Genomic DNA, 15,121 nt, shown 5'->3' with positions numbered 1-15,121 from the left:
CTCTCCCCTGTTCTGCAGGCTCGCTGCCGGCGTCATGGCGCAAAGGGCCTTCCCGAATCCCTACGCCGACTATAACAAATCCCTGGCCGAAGGCTACTTTGACGCCGCTGGGAGGGTGAGTTTGGGAGTCGCCGGGGCGCATCCCCCCACCCCACCCCACCCCGGCCCGGCCGGCCCGGCCCCAGGCCGAGGGAAGCTGGGGGAACTGGGTCGTGCTGCTCCCCCCACCCCAGGCCAAAGGAAGCTGGGGGACTGGGTCGTGCTGCTCCCCCCCAGGCCGAGGGAAGCTGGGTCGTGCTGCCCCCCCCAGGCCGAGGGAAGCTGGGGGACTGGGTCGTGCTGCTCCCCCCCCACCCACACACACACCTGCCTCTCCTCCAAAATACGTGACGAAGAGAAACATGGCAGTTGTTTTAAATGGGTAGAAGACATGTCAAAAAATAAGCCTGCGCTCCACCCCGGGGGTCTTAGTAGCGACTGGAAGAAATAACTTGGGAACAGACGTGATAACGCCTGGAATTGCACTTAGGAGATGGCTTTTGGGGAGATGTGAGGAGCCCCGGTGCCAGTCGGTGGCGTCAGGTTCTGCCTTCCTGATTTCACACCTTGGGGACTGGAGGAGGCCGGAGAGCAGGGGGGGGGGGGGGCATCTTTGAACCGACCATGAGGAGAGGGATGGGGGAGACAGGCCTGGAGTTCTTTGTTGCCTAGTCACTCCTCCCCAAAGCAGGGGATGGGGGTGGGGGTAGGGGAAGCCTGCCGGGAGTGGGGGGCGGGGGGGGGGCGCCAGCATGTACTTTCCTGCTAGGCCTGGCTTTGAACCACGATCCTCAGATCTCAGCCTCCTGAGTAGCTAGGATTATAAGCATGAGCCACCGGTGCCCAGCTCAGAATAAATACACTTAAAAAAAACCCAAATACCTAGTTTTGAGAAATCCTGAGTTCAGTTGGAAGAATGCATGCACATTTTTTTTTAAAGTTCGTGTCTTCCAAATTTGTCATACAAAAAGCCTTTCAGCCAAGCACCAGTGGCTCATACCTAGCTACTCAGGAGGCTGAGTGGAGTTCTAAGCTAGCCCTGGCAGAAAAATCCATGAGATTCTTATCTCCAATTAACCACCAAAAGCCAGAAGTGGAGGTGTGGCTCAAGTGGTAGAGCATCAGCTTTAAGGGAAAAAGCTTACTAACAACACCCAGGCCTTGAGTTCAAATCTCATAAGGCACAAAAATAAAACAAACATTTCATATGCAATATAATATAGATTTGATGTATGTCAAGTTAGCTTTCTGTGTTTCTTATGCCTTCCTCCCTATACACACTTGCTATTTTAGATTAAATTAGGTCAGTAATGCAGGTAGGAGGAATTAGCAGTCCCATTTGGTGATAGAGATTATTACAGAGCACTGGGGTTTGAATTCAGGGCTTTGTGGCAGGCTTTCCTACCAGTTAAACCACACCCCCAGACCCCTTCTGATATTTAAGGACCAATGTTGAACTGCTCAAACAAAGTTTTGTGGTAGTTTTTTGATTTGTTAAATTGTCCATTTGGGCTTGCATTTTGCCTAGCTCTGCAGATCCCAGAGCTGAGGTAGATGTCTGGTCTTGTTGGAGCAGGAGGTGCTGCTTCATGCTCGCTTGGCTGAGAAAACACTTGAGGGTGTGTCCAGATGACAGTACCTTTCAACACAATGTAGCTCATTCTTTAGGCTGCCGATAAATTCATGCATTTTACAAATTTAATTCAACAGGGAAAAAAATGACATAAATCTACACTCTGATTCCCAAAATGCTAATGCAATGTAATTTATATTATGTAATATAGTTTAGGGACAGGTCCTATCAAGAATCTATCATACCAGTTCATATCCTGGAGATCTGTCCACTTTAATATGTTAGCACAGAGATCTCAATTAGGAACTGAATTGTTTTCTAGCACCCATCAGGAAAAGGGGGGCTTTTAGAGACTCTTCTCCTTATTGCTAGAGTTTGAATGATTTGGCGGTCTGCCACAGGTAATCAATATTCTCAGGTGGGTCACCTTTATTAAGTCTATTATATGCCAGCAGAAAGTAACTCGTCTGAGGCCGAGCTGCTTTCATTATTCCTGGCCTCTTGAAGTCAGGCCAGACAAGCTGATAAATTATACATGATTGATGTGTGGAAAGACTGCTCGTTCTCATGTGGATCCATATCCTCTGTCTACCTGAAATTCACAGACTTTCATATGAAGATTGAAGTACACTTTATCTTGCTACACAGATCTTCAGGTGTTGTTGCAGCTTAACCTGTAGGCAGAAATTGTCAAATGATGAGGAAGTGTGTGTCAAATGGTACAGCTTCTTCCTTACACTGTGCCTCAGCACACACCTGGATATAGTGGAAAGTCTGATTTAAGAATGCTCCTCAGAATAAATCTCTGTTTTTTTCCAAATTATTTCTATTATTAATTCCAATATTGCTGTTTTCATTGTTTTTCAATGTTAGGATGCTCCTTAAAAAAAAAAATGTGCTGGGTACCAGTGCTACAATCTGTAATTCTAGCTACTCAGGAGGCTGAAATCTGAGAATCCAGGTTTGAATCCCGTCTGGGCAAGCAAGTCCATGAGACTATGTCCAATTAAGCACCAAGAAAGCTAAAAGTGGTAGAGCACTAGCCTTCAGCACAAAAGCTCAGGGATAGGGCCAGTCTCTTGAGTTCAAGCCCCAGAACCTTCCCACCTCCACCCCATGAGATCTGATATATTTGAGAATCACAAGTCAGTTCCTAAAATGATAGATACATTAAAGTGACTTTTTATGACAGCTGATGATTCATTTTTGGACAGAACTTTAAAAGTATTTTTTTTTCTAATACCTTTAGGGAGGAGATGCCTGTAGGAACATATCAATTGAGTGAGCCTCGCCATTTACCTAGGCATTCATAGGGAAGGGGGCCAGTCTAGTGTGTTCTCAGTCCACAACCAAATTCTTAGTTGTCATGAACTAGTAGGCTGCTAAAGAATAGTAAAAAATGTCAATATCACTGAATGAGACAGATCTGCAGCACAATCGCATTTAATCCTCAAAACATCTTTTGAATTGGTAGGGCAGATGTTGTTATTCTGACTTTGTGAGAGTCATTGAAGCGTGAAGAAGTTAGAAGGGGAGCAGAATCACTAGCCTAATAACAAAGCTGATTAGACAGTGTTAAGCAGCTCTTCCTTTTGACAGGCATTGTATGGGGTGTGAGTTTTTGGTTTTAGGTTTGATGTTCTTTCCACTCTGCTTGAGGGCCATAACCTATACAAATTCGTTTTACTTCTTTTTACTTTATTTTAGTTTTTGTTGGTCATAGGACCTGGGTGCTGTCCCTGAGCTTTTTGGTTCAAGGCTAGTACTCTACCACTTTGAGCCACAGCACCATTTCCTTCCTTTTTTTTTTTTTTTAATGCTACTTTAATTTTTGGTTTTTAAAGCTTGTCTAGTTTTGAAAATTACAATACCAATTACAGTGTTGCTTTAGAAGATTAATATTACTGCTGGAATCAATGGCTTGAAAACATCAGATATCTTTTATGCTTCATTTAATAAGCTAATTTCTTCTTTTTTTAGACAGGGTCTCTCCATGTAGCTCAGGATGGCTCAAATTTGTGTCTCTACGTCCTGAAGGCTAGGATTACAGGTGTTGCACAGGCCCAGATCAAAAGAACATTTAAAATTTTACTTATATATACTCCTTGAGGTAGAAAACTTTATGTAAAACATTTAAATTATAATATTAGTTTTTGCCTTGAGTGGAATTTTTTTTAAACCATAATAGTGTTTTTAAGTTTTATTCACTGTACTGTCCCTACTTGTCCAGTTATTCCAGGCAGAGATCTGGCCTGCATAAAAATGAAGTATGGTGGCCTTTTTTTCCTCTCTCTCATTTGTTTTCCCTTCATGTTTACAGCTGACCCCTGAGTTCTCACAGCGCTTGACCTGTAAGATTCGAGAACTCCTTCAGCAAATGGAGAAAGGCCTCAAGTCAGCAGACCCTCGGGATGGCACTGGTTACACGGGCTGGGCAGGTATGCCATGTGTGCTGACCGTGAGCTAGGGTGAGCATCGTACGTGAGAGCCAAAGCAGAGCCTTCCAGGGCTGTGCGCTGCATGTAGCAACATGTGCTCTGATGCTTCCTGCATCTGCACGTGAGTCACTTCTCTCACTCAGCCGTTCACTTTCTTGGTTATTTACAGGGCCCTAAATATAGGGCAAGGTAAGCTACTGTGGTATTTGTGCCTGACTGTGCCCATGAGAAAAAAATGATTTTCACCATTATGTAGTTCATTGGAATTTCAGTGGGAAGAATTAGAAAGGACTGTTAACAACCAGTGCCTAAAGCTAGTAAGAGGACTTATTGTCAGGAAGTAAAACTGTCTGCAAATGTATATTTTTAGACAGTTGCCCAATAACAGTGATCAGTAGAGAAACACAGGATAAAGGTATCAGTGCTGTGAACTAATCCTTCCCGACAGTCACTGTTGGTTGCTTGGCACTTGCTATTACCAGTCCTGGCCATTCAGTGCTTGGGGCAACTTTGGGAAGAAATAGTCAATTGTTGTCCAAAAAAAAAGGAAAACTGAAGAACTATTAGTTTAAATAGTGTAGAGACAAAAAAAAAATCAATCTTATAATTTCTCTTTTTTTTTTTTTTCTAGCTCTAGAGCTTGAACCCAGGGCCTAGGTGCTGTCTCTGAGCTTTTGTGCTCAAGGCTAGTGCTACACCACTTGAGCCACCACTCTACTTCCAGCTTTTTTGGTGCTTAATTGTAGATAAGAGTCTCACACACTTTGCTTCCCAGGCTGCTTTTGAACCCTGATCCTCAGATCTTGGTTTCCCAAGTATGTAGGATTATGAGCATGCACTTCAAGTGCTTAGCTAGCTGCCATACATCTCCTTCCTCCCCCCCTCCCTCCCTTCCTCCCTTCGCCCCTTCCTTCTTTCCTCCTTCCCTCTTTCTCATTCTCTCGTTCTTTCTTTCTCTCTCTCTTTCTTTCTTTCTGTCAGTCCAGGGCTTGAACTCAGTCTGGGCACTGTCCCTGAGCTTCTTTTACTCACAGCCAGCACTGTACCACTTGAGCCACAGCACCACCTCCAGCCTTCTCTGTTTATGTTATACTGAGGAATCAAACCCAGGGCTTCATGCATGGTAGGCAAGCACTACCACTAAGCCACATTCCCAGACCAGCCATATAATCTTAAAGGACCATCTAGCATCTCACAGTGTTCTACACTTTGACAAATGGGAAGGAAGAACAAATTCACAGTTTAAGGTCTCTGAATCAGAATTGAAGTCATAGTGCCTGCCATTAAAATGCAGGTTCCTGGATCTCACAGCAGAGCTTTTGATTCAGGAGATCATAAATTGGACTTGGAAACGAGACTTGGAATTGAGGCTTGAAACCAGCCAGGGCACTGTCTCTGAGCTCTTTTGCTCAAGGCTAGCACTCTGCCACTTAGAGTCACAGCTCCACTCCTATTTTTTGAGTAGTTAATTGGAGATGAGTATCTCATGGGTACTTTTTTGCCTGGGCTAGCTTTGAATTGAGATCCTCATATTTCAGTCTTGTGAGTACTTAGGATTACAGGCGTGAGCCACTGGTACCTTGCTTCAGAAATCATTTTAGAAGCAGCAGCAGATCTGAAACAGACAATAATCTAGCATCTGTAGTTTAAGAGCTTCTTTCTGAGAGACTGTACTAATTTCTTTCTTTCCTTCCTTCCTTCCTTCCTTTTTTTTGGTTATGTTGCTTGAACTCTGGGGTTGGGCACTGTCTCTGAGCTCAAGGCTAGTGCTCTACCAGTTTGAGCCACGTTGCCTTCCAGTTTTGTGGTGGTTAATTGGAAATAAGAGTCTCACAAACTTTTCTGCCTAGGCTGGTTCTGAACTGTGAGACTCAGATCTCAGCCTCCTGAGTAGCTAGGATTACAGGCATGTAAGATTGCATGGCCTGGCACCAGGCTATGCACTCATTTCTTAACAGTCCTTGTTATAACAAGTGATTATAGGGATATTTTACCTTGTAGGGATGGGAAAGGCAGATAAAACCAGTAAAATCATAATCTTAGGAACTTTAATGTCAGCATTTTATATAAGAAGACTGTAAAACTTAGTTTTATGATTTTTGTGTCTTGTAGTTTAAACACAGAAATGTTGCGAGTAAATGGAAGTATTTTATTTCAAGAAGAGTTATCATATCTATTATCTCCAGTATTGTAGATATAATGTAAGTGGTAGATTAATCCCATTAGTGAACTATTCTTTATTTTATAATTGTACAACTTGAACAAAATGGGACAAATGCACAATTGTCTTTAGCTTACTGCTGCATTATATATAATTCATAAGGCCCAGACTTAAAGAATTTTTTTCCTAATATATTTGGAGGTTTTAGCATATTATCCTTGGCTAAACAGAGACAGAGAGGAAGGGGAGGAGAGAGAGAGAGAGACTCAAAAAGTTTAAAACAGAGGCCTAGATTTAATTCTAGAACAAAAAAAGAATGATTTGTACCCCTGAGCCATCCATTTAGATGAGCTTAGATTATCCCTTATTATAAGATACCCAGCTTCAGGAGTAAACAAATAGTGATTGATCTCAAATTGGCATTTGTAGTTTGACAATGTCAGGAAAAGCAATCCATCAGTCTCTAATGCTAGTTGAAAAGCTGACAGTTGAGTTTTCTTCAAAAAACAAAATAATTTTTGCTCCAAAGTAAAATACATATTTGTTTGTTTGAACTTTGGGCTGTATGAATTTTTGGCACCATCTCTTCTAAATGCCAATACCTTTCTCCTTAGCTGTCTGTGACACTTACTGCTGGCTCTGAGAACAGCTTATGCATAAGAGTCTGAGGCAAACTGGCACAATAAGCAGTTTAGGGTGTCTTCAGCTGCCATTTGTTTTATACTGTAACAAAGGCTTATAGATAAATTTGCTAATGGCTTTTCAGGCAAGGTTCCTAACGTCCCTAATCAAACATTGTTAAAAAGTCCATGTTTCCATGTGAACTAGACTGTCTTCTCCGTGTTTTGTTTTGTTTTGTCGGTTGTAGGGCTTGAACTCTGGAACTGGGCGCTGTCCCTCAGCTCTTCAGCTCAAGGCTAGCACTCTACCACTTGAGCCACAGTGCCACTTTGTTTTTCTGAGTGTTTTTTTTGGAGATAAGAGTCTCATGGACTTTGAACCATGATCCTCATATCTCCTCCTGAGTAGCTAGGATTACATGTGTGAGCCACTGGTGCCTGACTCCTCCGTGTTTTGATATGCAGAGTTCTGCCACGTGTCAGTGTTCAGACAGTCTAACTGGCTCAAATACAGCTCTGAGTTTCATAAGAAACTAACAGTGAGTTAGCGACTGGAAGGATAGTCCTAATACCTTTTCCTTTTAGGGTATAGCCTACCACTCTGTTCATCATTGCAATTTTATTGCCAAATAAAAATGCATGGAATTATATATCAAATATTCATATAATGATGTGTGTATTTGTTTTTATGTGTACATGCCACATTGTCTTTTAATTTCTTTTTTGAAATGACTTGAAGGATTTTAGTGTGTGTGTGTGCGTGTGTGTGTGTGTGTGTGCGCGTGCATAGGCATACACACACCCCTACTGGGGCTTGAACTCAGCTTGTGCATTGTTCCTTAGCTTTTTTACTTAAGATTAGTACTCTTGAACTAAAGCTCCACTTCTAGTGTTTTAGTGCTTATTTGGAGATAAGAGCCTCACAGTCTTTCCTGCCCAGGCTAGCTTCAATCTATATTCCTCAGATCTCAGCCTCCTCAGCAGCTTAGATTACAGGTCTGAGCCACTGGTTCACACTGCTACTATACTAACTAACTTTATCATCTTACTTGTTATGTCTCAGTTTCAGTAGTACCATAGTCTGACATCTAATGCTGGTTCAGAGAATGATAATTTGGAATAGGATTGTTCCAAGTAACCCAAATGTACAAATTTTGGGGAGGAAGAAGGATGATAGGTATAGGTTTAAACAAAGTTTTAAAAAAGCAAATAAAACTGTGTTACAAAGTACTTTCTGCTCACTTTTCAAACCATTTTTACAACTGAAACTCTCTTGGCTAGCAACAGAGGCTGTGATGAAAGGATTTAATGTAGAATTTGATTAGAATTGAGATACATACTACACCTACGAGTTTTAATGGTGTAATATCAAAACCTATATCTCTGTTTAGAACAGAAAAACAAAGGGGAGACGGGGTGGGGGGAGGGACTGTGGAAGAAAATGAGGGAGGGGGTAACAATATTTGACAAGAACTGTACTAATTTCCTTATGTAACTGTAACCCCTGTGTACATAACCTTTACAATAAAAGAAAAGAACAGAAAATGCCCTATCTTTGGAAAGAAAAAGAGGCAAGACTTTTTAAATTCCAAAGCTGTCTCATATTGTCATTATTGTCATAAATTCCACTGGTCTCTCTTAGTCATTCAGGAATAAGATGTTGTGATTAGTCAAATTTTCAGGCACTAGTTGAGAGTTAGCAAGTTAATGCTCTATACCATTGTTCAGGAAAAGATTTCAGCAATTTAATAACAAATACATTAAATGAATTTTGGTTTCCAAAGGAATGTAGATCTATCAGTTTGCAGTTTGAGATGGTGAGTGTGGAAGAACAGGGGTAAAGATGAAGGTGCACATCCGGTTATTCTTCCTGTGGTATGGGAGCGACAGAAGGAAGAATGCATGTGCGCATAGAACAGGCTCTATGCCCAGAGCTTTGCATTATTCACTATTATAAACCTTGATAACTCCGTGGCCTAGCTAGGATTTTCATCTCCTTTTCATAGGGAAGAAAAAGGGATGCAAAGCTGAACAACTCACTTAAGACTGCACAGCTAGTAAGTGACAAAGCTAGGCCTCAATCCCAATAATCCTGGCTTTAGCTTGGACATAAAGTAAACCCTAAGAAACTTATGGCCATTTGCAGTCAGATAAATGAACTCTCCAGTATACTTTTGTAGAAGAACTTTTCCCCCTTCCTAATCCTGCACTAATACATTGAATGTAGTTTCAGTATAGGAAATTAATTGGTCCAAGACAGAAGATTTTCCCCCTAATTGCTTATATTTGAAAAGGCTTGTTGAGCTTCTCAAATGAATTATCATCCATAGTCTGAAATCACTTGGTAGCTCTTACAGCTGTTCATAAGTGATATCTTAAATGAACCGCCTCAGTTATTTTCACCAAGATCCTCTTTTACAAAATTTAGTACATTGCAGCCAACGTAATCCATCATTGATATTGATGTATGGCATGCCAACAGTAAGCAGTGAGTTGTGTGTTTTGCCTTAATCCCTTCCCCCTGCTGATTTGCCGGAGTTTTTACACAGTGCGCTCACAGCTTGAGGAGCAGAGGAAGCATTGTGATTATTTAGGCGTGGTGCTCCATCAGGAACTCTTCTATGTGACTGTGCATGTGGCAGCAGATGGTGCAGAAGAATAGCAGATGTGGAGGCTCCTGAGAATCACATCCCACACTCAGCTTCTGTGTGGGTCTCAGTGGGCTCTGTGGAGACCTCAGCAGATAACAGCACCACGTGTCATTGAGCTGTACTGAGTTTGCTTCCAGGTAAAATGGTAGGTCTTAGGATAGGAAGGGAGAAGATTTTTTAAATCTTCTCACAATGGAAAGCACAAAAACACCATTAAGGAATTATTGCAAGGAATTAAATGAGCTGGTGATACGTTCTTGTGTTAGAAATACACATTTACTAGAAAAGATTGCTTCTCTTCAAGATAACATAGTAGAAAAGTCAAGTAAACCCAAGGGATGGCTGATTTTGCTAGTGTTTTGAAGAAGAAATAAATGAAGGGAAATGCTAGTCCTCATTTAATTTCTGCCCCCACTGTCAACTCTGATGATTCCTCAGAAAAAATTATCATCACCTCACACTTTAAAAACAAAACATGCTCACACAGGACCACAGGGGCTTTGGTTCTAAAAGACTTGACCCAAGCTCCCATAACCTGTTCACAAAGTTAATGAGGCTAAGATTGGCATGTGTTTCCTCTTTTCAAGTATTAGATAACATTTTAAATAAGAGGGTATGCAGTGTCATCTCCAGAGTAGTATTAACTTGTACTCTAAATGCAAGCCATTCCAGTGTTTCAGGATGCTCCTCTGATCTGCCAAATGTGTCGTCTGCGAGCTGCTGCATTAGCATGCAGGTCTTAGTTCTTGCTGACACCAGATTTATTTGAAAGGAGCCATTCTGGCCAGATGTCTTGTCTTTGCAATTTGATCTCTCCTGGTAAGTAGAGCCATCATTGCAGTATGTAATTCGAGCCCTGACCCGGTGTCCTTCACTTCCACCAGAAGCACCTGTCCCTTACAGCCATCCCTGTCAGGGCAATGGAAGGAATGAGATGCTTAGATCTTGTTCACTAGAGCCCTTCACATTGACCACTAGGTAGCAGACTGTGCCTAACACATGGCCTGCTGCCTTTCTGAGTGCACGTTATACACTCACCCTACCTTAAACTACTAAGACACGGGCTTGAAACAAATGTGGGGTATAGGTGTCACCAGTGTGAAAGAAGCAAATGAAAGTATTTGCATAGAGATCAGAGGAAATGGCAGAAGAGAAAGAACTCACGTCTAAGCAAGTGACCTTTATAGACATCACCAAGAAGGCTGCAGCTGCGTCTGGCATTTTCATTCCAGTCACTTCAGCACTTGGCACAATGCCAAGTCCATAGTTGCACTTCATAAGTGTTTGGTGAGTGAGTGAATGAGTGAATGAAGAGGAAGTGCTCCACCATTATGACTATTAGCCAACACCTAGGCAAGCCAAAATCAGTAACTTAAAACTAGATGGAATAGGGCAAAGATGGGAATTCAACTCATATTTCATACGTATTCATATGTAAGTCAGTGAATTACATCTGTCCAGTCTCTGATCCAATGAGAGTGAACACAGAAACTAGGAACATTTTATAACATTGGCTTTATGACTGGTAAAGTGGGATATGGTATACATTAGTTAGACCTAAGCATAAAGTACAGTTCCTCTTTCTCCTCCCCCACCCTTCAATCTGAACTTACCTCGCCAGAAGCAAGCAGAGTATCTGGACAGCCACATGTGTAAGGCTCTGTGGGAAACAGGGAAGAAATGAAGAGGTAGAACCTGCAGGCAGTGCAGGCTGTCAGAAAGCTGATTAGCATGACCTCAGATATCAGAGAAGCCAGGGAAAGAGAGAGAGAGACAGGCATGTAGAAAGAATGAGATTATGGTTCATTCTCTACTCTGTCCCTTTATGTCAGGGAACAGGGACAGGGCCCAGTGAGGTTCCTAGTCTAATTAGTCTAATTTAATGGGGCTGGCACTTACTTAGCTCTTGCTGCATGCCAGGGACTATTCAGTGTGATTCACAACATGATTTTCGGTAGCCACTGTTACTTCCAACTTACCAACGATGCTGCTCAGGCACTTTGAGGTTTAATGAATGGGCTAGGATCACACACTAGTGAGTGGCAGAGGTAGCCTTCAGTTCCTGTGCCGAGAGCCCATGCTTTTACCACTGATGTGCTAAATGGTTTGTCTCCTGTGCCTAGAGTTCAGTAAGACTCAACAGTACTTCTCTCTGTAGCACAGAGCTGTAGGTTGCAGGATAGTGAGGAAAAGAGGAGGAAAGTAGACAAGTAAAATGTCTTTTCCTTAAATCCCTTTTCCTATTACACATCTGGAAATTGATAAAAGAGAAGGGCACATCTTTGGAATGCTGGTATTCCCCCTTTCTTTTCCATTTCTTTGTTTGGAATAGTAGTATTAAGTCATGACCGGTTTACTTCCCTAATTGCCTGTCTTAAAAGCCCAGGAATCCAGGCACTGGTGGCTCATGCCTGTAATACTCGCTACTCAGGAGGCTGAGATCTGAGGATGACAGCTTGAAGCCAACCAGGCAGGAATGTTTGTGAGACTCTTATCTCCAATTAACCACCAGAAAATAGGAAGTGGCCCTGTGGCTCAAGTGGTAGAGTGCTAGCTTTACGCTGAAGAGCTCAGGCCCAAGGTTCAAGCCCCACAATTGAGAAATAAAAAGGCTCGGGCAAATTTGGAAAGCCAGTAGCTCATGGTGCTCAACTTCAGTCAGATAGTTGAGCAGATGCCCTAGTCAGGCTTGGAAGGAGTAGAAATGCATGTGTCCAAACATTCACACACAAAATGAGGAAAACGTACTTTTTTTTTTTTTGCTGTTACTGGGGTTTGAACCTAGCACCTCAAGCCTCCCCAATTTGTCCAGTTGACTGATGCTCTACCACTTGAGACAAGGTGACTTTTTGCTGGTTAATGGGAGATAAAGTCTCATGGATATTCTGCCTAGGCTGACTTCAAATTACATTCCTTCATGTATGTTTTTGGAGTAGCTAGGATTACAAGAGTAAGCCCCTTGGCATCTGGCTAGAAGCAGTACTGGAAAAAAATAACAAACTGGAAACAGATTTTTATTTGTTTTATTTTTGTTTTTGTGCTGGTACTGGGCTTGAACTCAGGGCCTGAGTGCTATCCTTTAGTACTTCCCACTCGAGGCTGGCACACCACCTACCATCTGAGCCTTGGCTCCACTTTATTTTTTCCTGCCAGGACTGCCTTTGAACTTTGATCATCAGATCTCAGCCTCCTGAGTAGTTAAGATAACAGATGTGCGCCACCAACTCCCAGCCTTGGCAACAATGCTCTCAATGGCATAATGGATGGTACCAACGTGATACAGGTTATCACAGTACATAGGGTTAATCAGAGAAAAAACTCACTTGAAAAGACTAGACATAATTGATGAGCTTTTAAAGTTTCTGTGAAGGAACAGTTAATTTAAACTTAGATTGAAGCACCCCATCGCACTCCTTTTGGAAGTGCCTGAGTTTCAAAACTACTGATACTAGCTGAACAACTCCCTCCAGTGCCTCCAACAGGTCTAAAATTCTTCCTGCTAGCCTGCTTCAAAGGACTTTTCCAAACCCCCAACTGCATGGCATCGTCTAACAGAGCTGAAGGATTGTGGCAGAAGTTTATATCACTGTCAATTGGCAGTAAAGTGAATAAAAACTATGAAGGAGTAGTCTTTACAATGTAGAATGAGAGAAGTGTTTTGAGAGGTTCATATGTCTGCTGAGATTTTATCATCTTTGAATTCATTTGAGACACAGCTAGGTCTTGATTGGTCAAAATGAATAGGACTAATGATCCCCCAGAAATTCAAAGCCTCAGTATTAATTACTTCCCAACAGCTGGCTGTATTTAGAGTACTGCTGGGGATAAGTAGCTGAGTAAGGAAATTTCAGATTTAGAAGTGTCCCTGAACAGTTTCCCCTCCCTACCCAGAATAGGAACTATAGGAGGAAAAAGAATAGAACAATCTGGTTCAGAGCTTTCATGCTGAAAGTGAGCTGTCTGTCTCTTCTAGAAAAATTTTGTTGTGCTCACAGCATATTGTTTTCCTTTCAAGTGGATTAGTTATCGACATTTCAGAACCCAAGATTGCAAGGAAGAAATGTGAGAGTTCCAGCGTGGAAAATGTCTCACACAGGAGAGAATCTCTCTCGGGTCTTCTGAGCAGTACTGTTCTTAGCACATTCTGCAGTCGTGGATATGGTCCTCTGCTCTCCACTGCAGCAGCCACTGGCCACATGTGGCTGTTGAGCAGTTCAAATATGGCTATTGTGGCTGAGAAATTAAATTTAAATTTTCTATCTACTTTGTTTTGTGCCATTATCAGAGCTGGAACTCAGAGCTTTGAGCCCTTTCTTCCCAGCAAGGCTCCAAACCAAGATCCTCCCATTTCAGTTAGGATCATACATGTGAGCCACTAGTGCCAGTTTAATATACTTTTAATTTTCTGCAAATAATGATAAAGAATCAGAGGATATGATATAGTATATGTCAGGGCTTCTGGCTAGTCAGGTTACCAATGAAGTTTCTAGTAGATTCTTTTTGTTTTGTGTTAATGAAAACAGCTCTCAGTGGGTAGACAAATGAAGAGAGGAAGGGGGAAGAATGCAGTCATAAAATTAAATACATATCCTGGGCGGGGGGGGGGGGGGGGATGGGAAGGGATGGGAAGGGGAAACAAAGGAGGAGGCTACAATGCTTGATAAGAAATGTACTCATTATCTTGCCCATGTAATTGTAACCCCTCTGTACAGTATTTTCACAATAAAAAAATTAAATACATATCCTATAAAATTAAGAAAAGGAAGGGAAAGGATTTTAAAAAAACCAAGGACTAGATGGCAACACACACACATACACCACAAAAAAAGCAACTCACACTCACACATATATCACCTTTTAGTCCAGCTGCTCCTGAAATACATTGAGAATTGGTGACTACCTCATGTAACAAAGAAACAAGATAGCATCCCAAATATTTTGCTTGCCACCTTTTTTTTAAATTACCTTTGTTGACTAGGATTCATAGAAAAATAATGTCCAGTCAGATTTCACGTTACTCATTTCTGGTCATATCTCTTTGGGATTCTTTTCACTTCTAAGATATGTCCCTTTGACTAATCACACATGTGGACAAGTCTATAAGACAGAGCCATTCAGAGCAGGAACTCGGCTTTCATAGCCTGATCACAGTAGTCATCATGGAATGGACCAAATCAGAAAATGAACAATAATTAACTTCAAATTCTGTATTAGAGAAAATGTTAACATATTAACATGGCTAACCAGATTCAGAAAAAGGAGGCTTTTAATTTTTCAATTCTAAAATCGAAAATAATTTGGAGCTTTTTTTCTTTTTGGACAGTTAATAGGACTTGAATTCGGGCATTGTTCCTGAGCCTCTTTGTGTTCAAGGCTAGCGTTCTACCACTTGAACCACAGTGCCACTTCTAATTTTTGAGTAGTTAATTGGAGATAAGAGTCTCACGGGGACTTTTCTGCCTCAGCTGGCTTAGAACCTCTATCATCAGATATCAGCTTCCTGAGTAGCTAGGACTACAGGCGGAGCTACCAGTGCCCAGGTGGAGCATTTTTTTTTAAATAATTAAAACTAATCAGAATTTAAATCTCATTGAAACCTTTTCTGTTCTGGAAGAAGAGGTAAAAATAGAAGAAAGAAG

At 41.7% G+C, this 15,121-nt stretch overlaps 1 protein-coding gene across 1 annotated transcript in view; it reads left to right on the top strand.

The window, feature by feature from the left end:
- Positions 1-15,121, top strand: part of Lancl1 (LanC lantibiotic synthetase component C-like 1 (bacterial)) — a 32,587-nt gene that overhangs the window by 332 nt on the left and 17,134 nt on the right. Inside the window, exons 2-3 of the mRNA XM_013010883.1 lie at positions 19-115; positions 3,933-4,050. Of these exons, the coding sequence (XP_012866337.1) occupies positions 35-115; positions 3,933-4,050 (199 nt within the window). The 5' untranslated portion in view covers positions 19-34. The remainder of the gene's footprint in view (positions 1-18; positions 116-3,932; positions 4,051-15,121) is intronic.

The sequence above is a fragment of the Dipodomys ordii genome, unplaced genomic scaffold, assembly GCF_000151885.1.
Source record: "Dipodomys ordii isolate 6190 unplaced genomic scaffold, Dord_2.0 Scaffold1, whole genome shotgun sequence".
NCBI lineage: Eukaryota > Metazoa > Chordata > Mammalia > Rodentia > Heteromyidae > Dipodomys > Dipodomys ordii.
The sequence above is the reverse complement of the archived record's forward strand: the minus strand, read 5'-3'. Positions and strand labels throughout refer to the sequence as shown.